This window comes from Labrus mixtus, chromosome 17 (assembly GCF_963584025.1).
Source record: "Labrus mixtus chromosome 17, fLabMix1.1, whole genome shotgun sequence".
NCBI lineage: Eukaryota > Metazoa > Chordata > Actinopteri > Labriformes > Labridae > Labrus > Labrus mixtus.
Window position 1 is genome coordinate 13,274,095 of NC_083628.1, and position 14,270 is coordinate 13,288,364.

General features: G+C 39.4%; 1 protein-coding gene across 2 annotated transcripts; it reads right to left on the reverse strand.

Moving 5' to 3' along the window:
- Window positions 1-1,241: 1,241 nt before the first annotated feature.
- Window positions 1,242-14,234, reverse strand: rbm18 (RNA binding motif protein 18). Of its 2 annotated transcripts, none has more exons than XM_061060696.1 (6): window positions 14,033-14,234; window positions 12,496-12,609; window positions 7,846-7,972; window positions 6,770-6,856; window positions 3,329-3,429; window positions 1,242-2,140 (listed from the first exon to the last, which is right to left on the reverse strand). In XM_061060696.1, the coding sequence occupies exons 2-6, from the start codon at window positions 12,600-12,602 to the stop codon at window positions 1,957-1,959; spliced, it is 606 nt and encodes a 201-aa protein (XP_060916679.1). In that variant the 5' UTR covers window positions 12,603-12,609; window positions 14,033-14,234; the 3' UTR covers window positions 1,242-1,956. The 2 variants fall into 2 exon arrangements, with proteins under 2 accessions (XP_060916679.1, XP_060916680.1); XM_061060697.1 differs by having other exon boundaries at window positions 6,776-6,856; window positions 14,033-14,232.
- Window positions 14,235-14,270: the final 36 nt, after the last annotated feature.

The following is a 14,270-nucleotide window of genomic DNA, read 5'->3' on the forward strand; positions in this document are numbered from 1 at the left end:
CAACAAAATAATTGAAATTCCGATGTATCACTTTTTTAAATGTCATGGTTGTAGGCTACTCTGATCTAGGCCTATAAATAGGACTTTTATTTTGACACAAATGGGCCATGCCTATCGGCCTAACCAAAACTAACATAACGATTGTGAGAAAACGGAAAAGAGCCTCTTTTGTAGGATATTTATGCAAACAAAAGATGAGTTGATGCTGATGAATAAAAATGCTCACGCGGAGTTATTTAACAAAGAGGAAGTCTGATAATTACAGGAAATGTGTGAGCGCGCGCCCCGGTTTTGATCAGCGTGTCAATCACGGCAGGATCGCACAATCAACCGTGCATTTTTTGTATCAGGAAATAACCCATCCAAATACACCCGACCTGGAAAAAAATAAATATATTCATCATTACAGATTTAAAAAAAATTTAATAATTCAAAAGTACATTTTAACCTTTAATCAATCTATTAAATACACACATTATAAACAAATCAATCGTTTCATCTCTCTTTCAGGGATGGTCTGTAGCCCAGAGATCTGCTGTGCAACACACACGCACACACACTCGTGCACACACACACTTAGAAAGGGCTTGCTATATCAAGAGGTAGGATTGGATTTAATGTTCAAATCATCTCCTGCTGCATGTTCATCTCGCCTAATATAAGAGTTGTTCTTTTAGACTTTTGAACCCTTAGCTCTGCAGCGGCCCTTTGGCTGATAATAAATGGTCTATCAGAAAACAATTTCACTGTCTTTTCTGCCGTAAAAAATATTGTCTATATGTGCTCATATTGCATGTTAAACCTGTAGGAAAACAAAGATCAAAGTTGTGCTCCAGCATGAAACCCATAAGAGCGAATAATACACTTAATTAAAAAAAACAATCAATTTAAAAGTCTATTCAAGGGCTGGATATAATATTTAAATGCTTCACAGCAACTTTTGAAGTAAAAAAAAGTAATAAAACATTCCAGATGAACCATGACTTAGGGGAAATATCCCAGTACTAACCTTGGGAATTCTGTGATACTTTAGATCTGTTTGGTAGATTTGCTTCTAGTGAGTAACTTCTCTGTTTAATAAGATGCAGATGATTCACCATTATTTTTGTGAAACATTTAAACCGCATCACCAAATCCTGTGGGACGAGTGGCTAACATTTTGATTCATATATCTAAATCCTGCACTTTAAAAGAGGATGTCAAGAAGCTACATAAGCTCATATAACAACACGCAAAAGATGTCATATTTCATTGTCTTTAATAATAATAGAGACTGTGGCAAAGGAAATACCAAAAACTCTTCACACCACATTAATTCAGTAAAAAGATCAGTCGTATAAAAAATTGGATCCGAGACAAAAAAAGGAAAACTATCCGGAAAAAAACACAAAATACTGCAACTTACAGTAGTTGTCGCTGAGAGGCTTGTGGCTTATTGTATCATCTCCATGAGTACCAACCTGTTATAAATCTATGTTTTAATTCCTCTTTGTCTTAGTCTTGGAAAAACAACGTATTTCCACATTTATATTACGTAAACGGAAAGTAAAACCATGTCAAAAACAGAGCGACCATTTAGACTATATAAACTATAATGACATGTCTTTCTTTGCATCGTGTGACTCTTGGCTGTTGGATTCCCCTTGAAATAAATCTCTGCATAAGTGAGGAAGCAGAAAGATTTATGTGGGATTAAACCTGCATGGCAGTCGGGATCGGCTGAATGATAACTGCAAACCAAAAACAAAAAGAAACCACTTAAAATTCTTGTCCATGATTGCTTCAATTACCTCCAAAAGAGTCCTGTGTTTCAAAGTATCAAGAAGAACTTCAAAATGTTTATTCCCATACAGCATGTGTATAGTCTTTATAGCATCTAGTGTAGAGTGTGTTTATGTGTAGGTGGGAGATGAGGTGTGTAGAGACGGAGGGAGGGGATTCTCCAGAAATGATGGGTCATCTCCTAAACTTGCGGAAGGGTCTGCTCTGATTATTGTGGTGGGATTTAGAGTACGGCTCCCAGCGCTTCCTCTCCGGCGGTTTGTTGTGAACGTACGCTGACGGGCCTGAGTAGTCATCGTCTGGATTCTCCTCCATCATCTGCAGCTTGGCCTCGATGGCGCGGATCTTTGCACTCGTACTGAAGAAGAAGAAGAAGAAGAAAAAGAAAGCGAGGTTGAGGGGGAAATACTAGTGTTGGTGCTGAGGGTGTGCTGGACAGATCTCGGCTGTGGCCTCCAGAAGAGGAGGTATTAGCACTTTAAGTAACAGGAGGGTGCAGATGCTAGGGAAAAGAGAGATTACCTGTTGTGCTGCATGAGAAATAGTGGGAAAATGGCATTTAAATGGTAGAACAGGATTTGAAGAAGCAAGCAAGAGAAGTGGAGTAAAGATTACAGCGCAGGTGACTGAGGGAAGGCGCGAGTTCGCAGGAAGAGAGGAAGCCTCGAGGGCTAGAAAGTGTTTATATTTCCTTTCTTGTGCTGTGTGGTGAGAGTGCCTCTGAATATTACTCAACAACTAAAAGTGTGGATATCTCCCAGAGAGGATTTCTGCCAGCCGAGTTGTTACACACATTTGACTGTCCATGAAAGAGTTGAAACTGGGAGCACAAAAAGGCCCGATAGTGAAATAACCGTCTCTATAAGAGTGTTTGCATGTGAATGCAGGCCACAAAAATGGAACTTAAGAATATTGTGCTTGAATGGAACTTTATCAATTCAACACAGGCGGAGTTTGAACAATAGTTTCAGTCCAGAATTGCTCAGGGGAACTTTGTGGTAAGAGCAACAAGACCACAGGCCCTCGTGTAATAACTTCAGGGTAAAGATGGAGTTCAATGGAGGATGTTTCAAGGCAGAACATAGAAAAGGCTTATTAAGGAGTCAGAACGACCTAAACAAATCAGTTTGTAAATGCTTTCTTCCAATCATTTTTTAAGGGTACAAGTGTTTGACACTCAACTTTGGAAGATGGGTTGAAGGGGGGGGGGGGGGGGGGGTGTTCCAATCTACAACAAGCAGTTTGGTAGAATTATACAGGGTGCTTTACAACTTGTTGACATTTAATAAGTGATCTAGTGGTTAGCAGGCTTACATGATAGATGTTCAAGAAGGTCGCTCTAAGTGTGTTTAAAATGTAAAGCACTTTTATTTATCAAGTTCACTCATTCATTGGCCTGAAAAATCATTCCAAAGTGTAAAAACACAGACTCAATGGTAAGACTTGGCAGGGATATATTGTGGACAGACTCTGAGAAATACAGCAAATCTGTAAAAGATATATCTCAATAACCAAAAGGTGGTGCTGATGTATGTTTGGTACAAACCTGAGGTGGTTTGCGGCTACGGCTCCTTCCTCCGCAGCGCCGCTGCACGAAGGTTCAAGGCTCGGGGGCATTGTCTTCTCATTACGGAAACCTTCGAACCTCTGGAGATGAGACATGTGGCCCGAAAACAAAATGACCCACACAAATGGTGATGGAAACATGAATGGGCAGACGGATGGAGAGAGACAAGGGGGTAAAAACACAGGCCGAGGCAAAGACACAAGAAAGTCCAGGAAAGCACAAAAGAAAATTGAGAATTTAAAAGTGAACAGGACAACATGACAAGAAGAGGAGGGCAGAAAGAAAAGTCATGTCAACCAGACGTCTATAAACAATCTGACCATCTTAATAAACACTGAAAGCAGTGATCTGGAGTGTAAACTCCGGTTTCCTCCCACAAACATCCAACATAATCAAAGATTTTTCTTGGTGTCTGATCAAACAGACAGCAACCGAGCAGGTCTGTGCGTCCAGCTCATAATTGCCCCCCTAAGGCACCCTGAGAGAGCAGCTGAGGAGCAACAACCAACGTCTGCACTCATTCCTTTCAAAAACCACCTTCCAAACATCTCCACCAGCCAACACAGAACTCTTGAAAACCTGTGGGGAAAGGAAAAAAAAAGACAAAAACAAAAACCAAAGGTCACATACAGCACATGAATAGCATGAGACAGCCCAGCACTGTGGATGCAGCGCTAATAGCTGCTTGCAGGGATAAGGTGACATGATATGAGGAGGTGTAAGGGGCACTGAATCAACTTGGTTAAAAGCTACTTAGATGTGCAAAAGAACACGTATGGTCTCACATACTGTGCCAAGAAATAAATAACATGTATAGCCAAGAATAGGTTGAAAACAATGGCCGCTCCACCAGCCAGAACCCTTCCCTTCCAGCTATTTCTAAAGGCATGTTGCTGGAATGCATATAGATCTACATGGAGTCAATCAGTCCATTCTGAAACTGCAAACGGAGAAAGTTATGTTTAAATGTCTCTGGAATTTGGTTCGATCTCCACCTCCATTAAGCATCTAAAAATGTTTTTTGGGATTGCATTAATATTCAATATGTAACAATACACAGCATTTTCAGCTAAATTATGGATCTACGATGAGTTTATGTGAATAAAGGGTTGTTGAAAATGTGAGTTTTGCTTCATTTGATGAACTGTGGCTTACCAGCAAATTGATAAACACACATTATTACAGTAAAGAATTAGGAAATCATTGCCTAACTGTTCTTTGGAAGGTTATGAATGTTTGTGAAGAGTTATGGGGAAACATTTAAATACACGTTCATCAGCATAGTTTCCTCTTCTTCAAAGCAAACTAATAAAGTCAAGATGTGAGGCTGGAAGGGAGACCGCAACTTCCACGCCGACTGTTTCTGACTCACTTCTCCCCGCACGTCATGTACAGGTTGGAACTAGCGTTGAGATATTAGAGTGGCGCCATTATGTTCAGGAGGTGTTTTTGGAAATATTTGACTAAAAGGCAGGTTTTGTGACAGTCGATCTTCAACGTTTTGAGTATTTCGTCCTTTACCTATGCTGTTTAATTGAGGAAGGCAGATGTTGGTCCTGCCATTCACTCACACAACGAACTATCTTTCTCCCACACAGAGCTGTAGATGCTACCAGGGGGGTAATATTTAATTCATGAACATTCCTTCATGTTTGTCATGAGAAAAGAATACATTTAAGGAGAGTTATTTATTTATTTGGCAATCTTCACTTCCTTACAAAAACTGACTTTGACCTGGGACGATAACACCTAGAGAAGATACTTCACTGTTGCTTCATCAGGGTATATTACATTAAATATAGAGGTGGTTATATAAAAGAAAACAATGTAAACGATATATCAAGATGAAACAAATGCTAGAGGGAAACTCCACTGTGGAGAGGGGGCATTCATTTTTTCCCCAAATTTAGCTTAAGGTTCAGTTATCTTGCCCAGAAACAGCTAATACTGTGAGCTAATAATAAAGTCTGCACTTCTTCTTTTTAACGTCTAAACCAGTGGTACTCAACTGGTGGGTTGGGACCCTAAAGTGGGTCGCAGAGCTGTTTTTAAGTGGGTCGCGAACTTCATAGACAAAAAGTCTATGAAGTGCTCTCGGTTCTGTTCCTTCTCTTTGTTCCGTCACATGTTTTGTACAATCTGAAGTCCGAACTGCACTATTTTTCATTCAATAAATCTGATTGGTTCAAAAAATATCTGCAATATGGGCCACAGTTTTCATGAAGGAGTTAGCGGTGGGTCCTTAAGAGTATATTTGAAAACTTATGAAGGGCTGTAGCTCAGTGACGCATCAAACTATCAAAGTACAGCATTAATAATAGACATGAACTGAGCTCACTGATGAGTGTTAGGGAAGGGCTGCAGAACGTGTTGACAGACATTGTGAGTGAAGTAGTTACAGCCTTTTTGCAACTGAGTCACAGTTGACACAAACAGACTGGTATTATCAGAACATTTAGGATATTAAAGGAGCAATACGTTAGTCTGACATGTAGCGTTTGAAATGAACACTGCAGTCCAAATTCAAAACATTAGAGAGAGAGCTGTCTCCCTCTGGCTACTCCTTCCTAGGGACGATTTGCACGTGGTAGCTTCAGTGTTTAGCCAGCTATGCATTCAGACTGTAACCTCTCTCCATTTTTCTAAATCATCTCCAATATTTATCCTAGTTTAACCACGTTTCTGCTCGTGGAGCTTATTAGAAACATGCAGAGGCTTTTTAGGTCGGGTAGAATCAATTTGCGAGACCTGTTGCTTTGCCGTGATAACTGGTCTCATATCTGGTAAACCAAGGGGCGTCCAAAGCGGCCTTAAGGGGGTGCCTTAAAACCTCCTTCCTTCTCTGGTCCAAACAAAAACAGATCATTCCAGACAGGAATCGAAACTTACAAGGAGCACATACTGGATGCTTCATTGTTGTCAGAGAAGCCAGCACTTCAACAAAGCCCCCTAAAGTCTGATGATATAGTAAGGTCATGTTGTCATTTAATTCAGTAGATGTCTTACATATTGCTCCTTTAACAACTTACAATTCTGGTTTATGATGGTATAAATAACAAAAGCTATTTCTAGTAGGAATTGTGTATTAGGCCAAGTTGGATGGAATCTGTGAGCAGATTTATCCTACAACATGTTGTCTTAAGAGGCAGCAGCATTGACCTTGACCTCTCTCTACTAAGTGTGTGTGTGTGTGTGTGTGTGTGTGTGTGTGTGTGTGTGTGTGTGTGTGTGTGTGTGTGTGTAGGGCGTGATATGTCTTTATACAGGATTTCCTTTCACCCAATGCCAGCAGGCTGTCTATTGTTAAGAGACAGGCCTAGGTACTGCTGGGATTTCACTGATCTCTGTAAACTAACTCCTGCAATAGCCATCAGGGTGTTTTAAGATTTTGAGTTTTATGAAACTGAGATTGATACTCACCCTCACCTGTGCGTGCGCCCAGCGCACCACCAGCTTCTTGGACAAAGCTAGCTTCCCATTTAAACACTGAATGGCCCTCTCTGCCTCCTGCAGACAGCCACACACAGAGAGGAAAAGTGGAAAAGATGTTTTACAATTATGATTCAAAATCTGCTTTCATGATTGCAAAAGAGTCATTAAATAATTAGTCCTGAGAAAAGAGAGATGGCAAAAACAATAAAAGATGATGATGATGTGCCTCTCTGCCTCCAGACAGACCATACGAGATGCCTGTGTGTGCAAGTGCTTGTGTGTGAGGTGTCTGTGTGTGATTGAGTGTGTGCAAGTGTGTGTGTGTCTATGTTATGTGATTGAAAGGCAAAGGGAGAAAATTTAGTTTTGTCTAATCAAGTGAATAAGTGGCTTTGATGCTAACTAATATTAATGCAGTACTTTGTGTGTGTGTGTGTGTGTGTGTGTGTGTGTCTAAGTTTGTGTGAGTGTGGATGATAAACCCACACTTCCTCTGTATAACTCTTTTGGGAGGGCTTCATATCCCTCTGATAGACACTAGCTGTGAAACTAGATGCTTATCACGATCCCCCCAGGCTCACTCCTAAACAAACACAGCCCGCTGAACCTGTGAGCTCCTTTAAGTGCTTTTTTTTTAGAAACACGGTCCACTCCAGTCACATACAGGCAGGTCCTCCTGACTGCTCCAAGATGTCTGATAAAGCTGTCTTAGGCCATATGAGTATGTGGAGTAGTGTCATATTAACTTGGTTAGCTAAGATACACCAATATATAACCTGATTTTAAAATGATATTTCTGTATGATCCAGTATTTAATATACAACCAATGACAGAGAGTCTTAGATTTCAATTTGATTCATCTTAGAGCAAATCACTTCTACTGACTAAATAATTGATGCACATTTACTTTGAAAAAGACGCTTAACAGTATGCATGACTTGAAATCTCAGTGCTTTACATGTCTGACTTTGTGCAATTTCCAAATTCAAAATAAAAATGACATCCAATCAGTTCAAATCAAATTCTCCTACAGTACAAACTATACACTTTTATTTTGCATGTACCTCTCGGGTGTTGAAGTTTACAAAGCAGTAGCCTCGAGGTTGTCCCTCCAAAGGCCCAGACTTATGAAACAGGAAGTCAAACTGTTTCACATTGCCAAACTTCTCCAACAACTTCACCAGGTGATACCTAGAGAGAGAGAGAGAGAGAGAGAGAGAGAGAGGGGAGGGAGAGAGAGAGAGAGAGAGAGATCATGTTAAACGTAGACCAAAAAACATTAAGCATAAGATTGGAAAGACTTCCTAAGTGGAAACTTCATGACATTTGGAGCATCATAACAGAGGGGAAATTGAAATGGCGCGTTAAAATGTCATATATATTTTACTTTTTAGCAGGGACCAATCGCTTGTGAGGATTTTTGCGTCAAGACGAAAACAGTATACACACTTTCTGACATGTTGAATATTAAAAACCCTTTTGGAAAGAAGGATATATTAAAACTCTTAAGCACATTTTTGACTTGAAAGAACCTTTAAACAAGGATCATAAAAGAAAAATCACTTCTTTGTTTTTTAGTCAGGACCTCTGAGTTATTTAATTTAGTTTAGTTTGACTAGTTTAGTTAAACCTGGAAAAAAAAAATATGTAGTGTGGTTCTATGGAAGAAAATGAAAAAGCTTTGTGATAAAGTTAATTAAAAAATAGAACAAAGGAGGAAGAGGGGAGGGTGGAAAGAAAAGAAAGATGCAAATGACTACTGTAAGAAATATTTAGTAAAATGTACAACATTTTCCTACATTTCCATGAACATGGTGCATAGTGTGAATCTGTCAAGAGTGGCTAATGAGAACGACAGCTTTCTCTCTGTGACACCTTTATAGCAGCGGGCCAGCAGCTGGAGCCGCGCGGTGACAGTAAATCTCTCACTGAGACAATACGGAGGATACAGTAGCAGGACAATGAGGGAATAAAAAAGAGGAAGTATCAACCCCCCCCCCCCCTCTCCGAGCACCGTGCTCCACAAAAACAACATCCACTCGCTGTGCAGAGCTGCATGGGACTGCTGGACTCCGTACGAACATAAATATGTTCTCATTAAAAAGCTATGCAGGGCTGTGAGGATTTGTGTGTCTGTGACTTACTCTTAGCTGCCATGGGAAACATATCCCTGTTATAGCATGGAAAAGAGAAGCTATTTCATGCTCCCCTGTATACTGCATACATTACTTTAATCCTGTACTCAGGTGCTGTTTGAATGTGTCTGAAGCATGAACTGTCATATCTGTTGAACAGGGACTGATTTAGATGTGACGTGTACTTGTTTCACTTTGTGCAGAATCAATACCTGTTTCAGGCATTTTCCTTCATTTGATTGACTTTGAGCAGCGACTATTTTCACATACCAACATGTCTTAAATATAAAGAGTCTATTAAGCAATAAAAAAACAAAACCTAAAAAGCAGTAACAATAGAAACCAACACACACCTTCCTGTGTTTTTGTTTCTGTGCCTTTAACTTGTGTGACTGTCCAGGCCTCACTGTGACCCCAGGTGTTTTGTATGAATGCTCAACAGGAATTAATGCTTCAGGCATCTAATTGTTTGGATGCATGTTATTTTTAATCCAGGAGCAGTTTGTGTTTGTGTGTGTGTGTGTGTGTGTGTGTGTGTGTGTGTGTGTGTGTGTGTGTGTGTGTGTGTGTGTGTGTGTGTGTGTGTGTGTGTGTGTGTGTGTGTGTGTCACAGCAGAGGTACATGTATGTGTATAAATGGGACTCAATGGGGGGTATGGAGGGTGAAGAGTGTGTGACTCTTAGATACAGGTTGTACTAATGTCTTCCACCATTGTATGACTCCCTGGAGGGCTTTAGGCCAAAGAGAATTTCTGCTTTTCCCAGACAACACCCTGCAAGACCTCATGTAACAGTGACTCCTCTAAACCAGGTGCATTAACAAAAAAAAAAAAAAAAGCATCTAAAAACGTATTGCATTAATTGCATTCTCACCTTTTCTACATTTTATTATTTTAAATAATTGCATACAGCATATTTGTGTTCACGTATATATATTTAGAGTTTCAATGGCCAACACTCTAAGAACATTTTTGGATGCTGGAGAGCTGAGCCACAATGGGCCGCTCCTCCTGGGGGCTGTAAAAAGTGCCGGAGGAAGAGGAGGAGGAGAGGAGGGCTGAGGGAAGGGAGGGAAAGGTGGGGAGAGGGAGAGCAGAGTTCAGAGAGGGGATGTTGGCAAAAGAAGATGAGGAGGTGAGAAGCCGGGTACAAGAGAGACAAGAGCGAAGAGGCAAAGAAGAGGAAGGAAGGAAAAGGGGGGAAATGTGAGTTTAGTCCAGAATATAAGAGAAAAAAGTTTGGTGGAGAAAAGTGCAGGTCGGAGGGAAAAAAACTTTAGAGAGAAGGAGGGGGGTGTGTTTGTTTTAAGATTTCCTAAGAACAAGTCCTGTAGGGAGCTCAGGGTTATGAGTTCTAATGCAAATCTTGACAATTTCCAGGTACGCAACTTAAAACGTGCAAAGGCCAGAGAGACAACAAAGAGGCAGTGGGTGATGGATAACCTCCATTTAGAAATTCTCTCTCTGAGAAGCCAAAAGCTCAAAAACATAAATAGGTGGTGATAGATGACGATCATGTGGTAATAGGGCTTCTTCTCTCTGCACCGGGCAAGGAAAGATGAAAGACTCAAACACGATAGTATAACGAATTCTCCGTCTGGGAAGATCATTTCAATGGACAAGAGTTCAAAGAATATGACTGTTTAGCGGACGCCGTCGCCAATGCCGTCATCTTCGCTGAGTGGGAGGGACACGCAGACCTCTTGCTACAGGGCTGCTACGCACACAGCAGACGACGTAGAAGTTAGCAAAACAGAGATCAAAGAGTTCATTTTTCAAAATCAAGTACTCTGAATGGATTGTTGCACATGTTCCCAAGCTGTTATGAACTTTACAGGATTTTTTTAATATCCTTTTTGTGGGACTTGAGATTTGTCATTATAATAACATCGAACAAGATCATCAGCCGTCTTAAAATCAGTGCACACTACATCTAAGATCTAGTTTAATATTTTATTAGCACTTAAGTATGATTGACTGTTATCTTTAGTCACGGTGTTCAATGCCTTTTCTGTACACGCTGCTCCAAACCAATTGCCCCATGAAGGATTAATAATTGAATTAAATCAACCAACAAGAGCAGAACTGTTACTATCAAAGTTCTCCTGATCAAATAAAGCCAAACATGCAATATTTGTACTTTAAAATGTGCCGTTACATCACATTAAACCTGCAGATTAACACTGCTATATACTGTTTATCTAAATGAATGAATGAACCGTTTGTACCTCAAATTAGATCAAAAAAATCTTCAAAGAAATGAAGCATCACATTACACTGTAAGAAAATAAATGAATCAATCAATAACTTTTTGTACAAACATTTTCTATTCACTTCTCAATTTTTAAATAGGTTTGTTGTGTTCTGTCATTTAGACTCATGTTCCCATTATCAGCACCTTGCATTTCAGAGTTTTGGCTTGGCTTACCCAGACAAACGAAAGGACAGAGGGAGGCACTGCGTATGCTACACGGGAGCTAATTAATCTCCCCAATCAGCACCAGGGGCCATGGGCATTTCTCCTGTTTTCCCCTCAATGCTGTGAGGTGGTGGGCTATTTAAGGAGAAGTAGAGCAGAGCAGGGAGAGGGGAAGGAAACGCCTGTCTAGACGCCCACCAGAGCTGCAGCCCGTACATTCTCCAGCAGCCCCCAACAGGCACAAAAACACACTCCCAAACCCCCCCAAAAGTACCTTCTCTACATCACATTATATGTAAGTGTGCTGCTCTCTGTGTGTAAGGTTAGAGTTTTGCACAAATGCAACAAAGCAATGACGTTTGCATCTACCTCTGATATTGTGTTAAGCAAGACAAAATAATAATATACACAGACACCTCTGTGTGTTGAAGCCTGCACCACTAGCAGCTGCAAACCAAACACTAACTTTACACTTAAACATTCACACACACACACACACACACACAGGTTCAGGTTGACACAGAGAGAGTAAACAGGGCAGGTGAGTGAGGAATGATGGCTGCTCCTTAGCACAGCAGGTCTCCACGCCTCGCTGCCTCTCTTTCACACACCCGGCCCTGTCTGCTCAGTCTCAGCCTGCGACATACACACACTACACACACAGTTCATCAATCATACATGCACGCACAATGCATTGCCTCTCTATGAGGTAGAGACAGGCAAGTTAAAAAGCAATGCTTCTGGTTCATAACATGGACGAGTACATCAACCTAGAATCAAAAACTAACAGCTGTTCTTCCAAGACATTTGAAAAAAGACCTTGTTTCTAAAACAGGTTGGCTGGTTCTAATTTTAAAAGTGTATATGTGCTCCTTTGTAGTGAAATGTATATATATATATATATATATATATATATATATATATATATTTGATTTAAATTAATTCCATTCCTTAAAATTGTGATTTTGTTTGCACTGCATGTATACTCTCTTACTGGTAGAATTTGTATTACCTGAGGCCAATGTGTCAAAAGTTGGCACAAGCTGACTAAGATCGATCTTTTTTTAACATTTTCAAACCTTTTATGATTTAAAATCTGTTAAAAAGCAGAAGCTGTACACATGAGCACCTTTGAAAAAAAAGTATGGGCCTATTACTCACTCTGTGATTTTGGGATCAATGTTGCCTATCCATAATCGGTTTCCATCATGGGCCGCACTCTCTGAAATGATGGAGGCATTTTCCACTGTCCCTGCGGCAGACGACATGTGTACTCTGTCGGGGAAAGACATAAAAAACAGAGAATACATAGAAAAGGCGGGGATAAGTTAACATTTTTCACACAAGTCTACTCTTTGCAGTCGTTCAGGAAGGTCACTTGTTAATTAGAAGACTAGTTCAAAAACAAAGAGTCAAAGCACCTTTAACCATGTTAAAAAAACTAAGTATTTTATAAAGATTAAGGCATAATTCATTCACTGTTGTTGTCTGAATAGGATTTCATAACTGTAGCTAATCAACTGGCTGCTCAGTGTAAATAGTTACTTGTATTTAGACAGTCCTTACATGAACTCATGACAACAGTACAGTGCAGAATTATTTGTTGAAAAGACACACTTTCTATTGTGATCCAAGTCATTATAATCAGCATAACAAGACTCTTGTTTACAATACGTGTTAGCTACGCATACAGAGCATGTACATACATTGTCAATAGGATAGGATAATACTTTATTGATCCTCAGAGGGGAAATTCGGGCGTTACAGCAGCACAGACAAGAAACCTCAAAATACACATTAAACAGAATAGATAAGATAAATAAAAATAAAAACAGGGGGTATATACAGTACAAAATGAATGATGAAGTTAACTGGGGGGAATTGAGAATTGAGACAGTATTTGTAGAGAATGACAAGATAAAGTGACAAGTGATGATTAAAGTGACTTGGTATGATTAAATAATGTAGTAAGTAATGTAAAAACAGCAGAGAAGAGAGGCAGTGTTGTACCACAGTAATGCAGAGTGCAGTTATATAATATAATATAATATAATATAATATAGTGTAATATAATGAAATGTTATATAATATAGAGTAGTATAATATAATATAATGTAGCATAATATAATATAATATAATGTAGTATAACATACTATAATATAATATAAAATAGTGTAATATAATATAATATAGAGTAGTATAATATAATATAATATAATGTAGCATAACATAATATAATATAATATAATATAATATAATATAGTGTAATATAATGAAATGTTATATAATATAGAGTAGTATAATAATAGTAGCCTATCTTTCGTTTACTTTGTCTTTACAGTTCAAATATCAAGTTTATTCAGTAGTCATTTTGAAAAGAATCCGTAAATGATGTAAGAAAGTGAATAAACTTTTCATAATAAAGTCAGAAAACACTCTGAAGTCCCACATGAAGAAAACCTCTCTTCACTTGATTAAAGCTAACGTTAGCTTAGCTACCCGCAGCTGATCGATTAACCACTGATCTCGCTTTTGTTCCATTTTTTTCGATTAGTGTAATTTTAAACTCATTTTGATCAGTCAGAGTGGTGAAAGTGTTTATCTTAGAAACTAAATGTTTCCCCTGAACAGTTAATAATTAGTTTTACATGAGAACATGACTGCTAGCTGTGAGGTAGCTTTGATAACATCACTTTACCTCCTCGATGTGACAAACTTCCTTTTTCAAAGCAGCTGACTTCTTCCACCTAGCACGACATGGATCCCACTTTCGGCATGATTCAATTACGTCAAAGCGTAACACGAATCATTTCAATCTAACTTTGCACTTCCTAGTAAAACGGAGTGTGTCAGCTAGCTGGAAGGATAAACAGTCGCCTTGCTACAGTCTAACAACAAAGGCGCTCGGAGATGCTGTAATAAGTTTGACAGCGGAC

What these genes read in the sequence shown, in the direction of transcription:
- rbm18 (XM_061060696.1), bottom strand. Translation starts at nt 12,602, where the DNA reads ATGTCGTCTGCCGCAGGGACAGTGGAAAATGCCTCCATCATTTCAGAG. An exon ending in TAAACTTCAACACCCGAGAG is followed by an intron (nt 6,857 to 7,845) that starts GTACATGCAAAA and finishes GGCTGTCTGCAG; the next exon opens with GAGGCAGAGAGGGCCATTCA. An exon ending in GTAGCCGCAAACCACCTCAG is followed by an intron (nt 2,141 to 3,328) that starts GTTTGTACCAAA and finishes CTTCTTCTTCAG; the next exon opens with TACGAGTGCAAAGATCCGCG.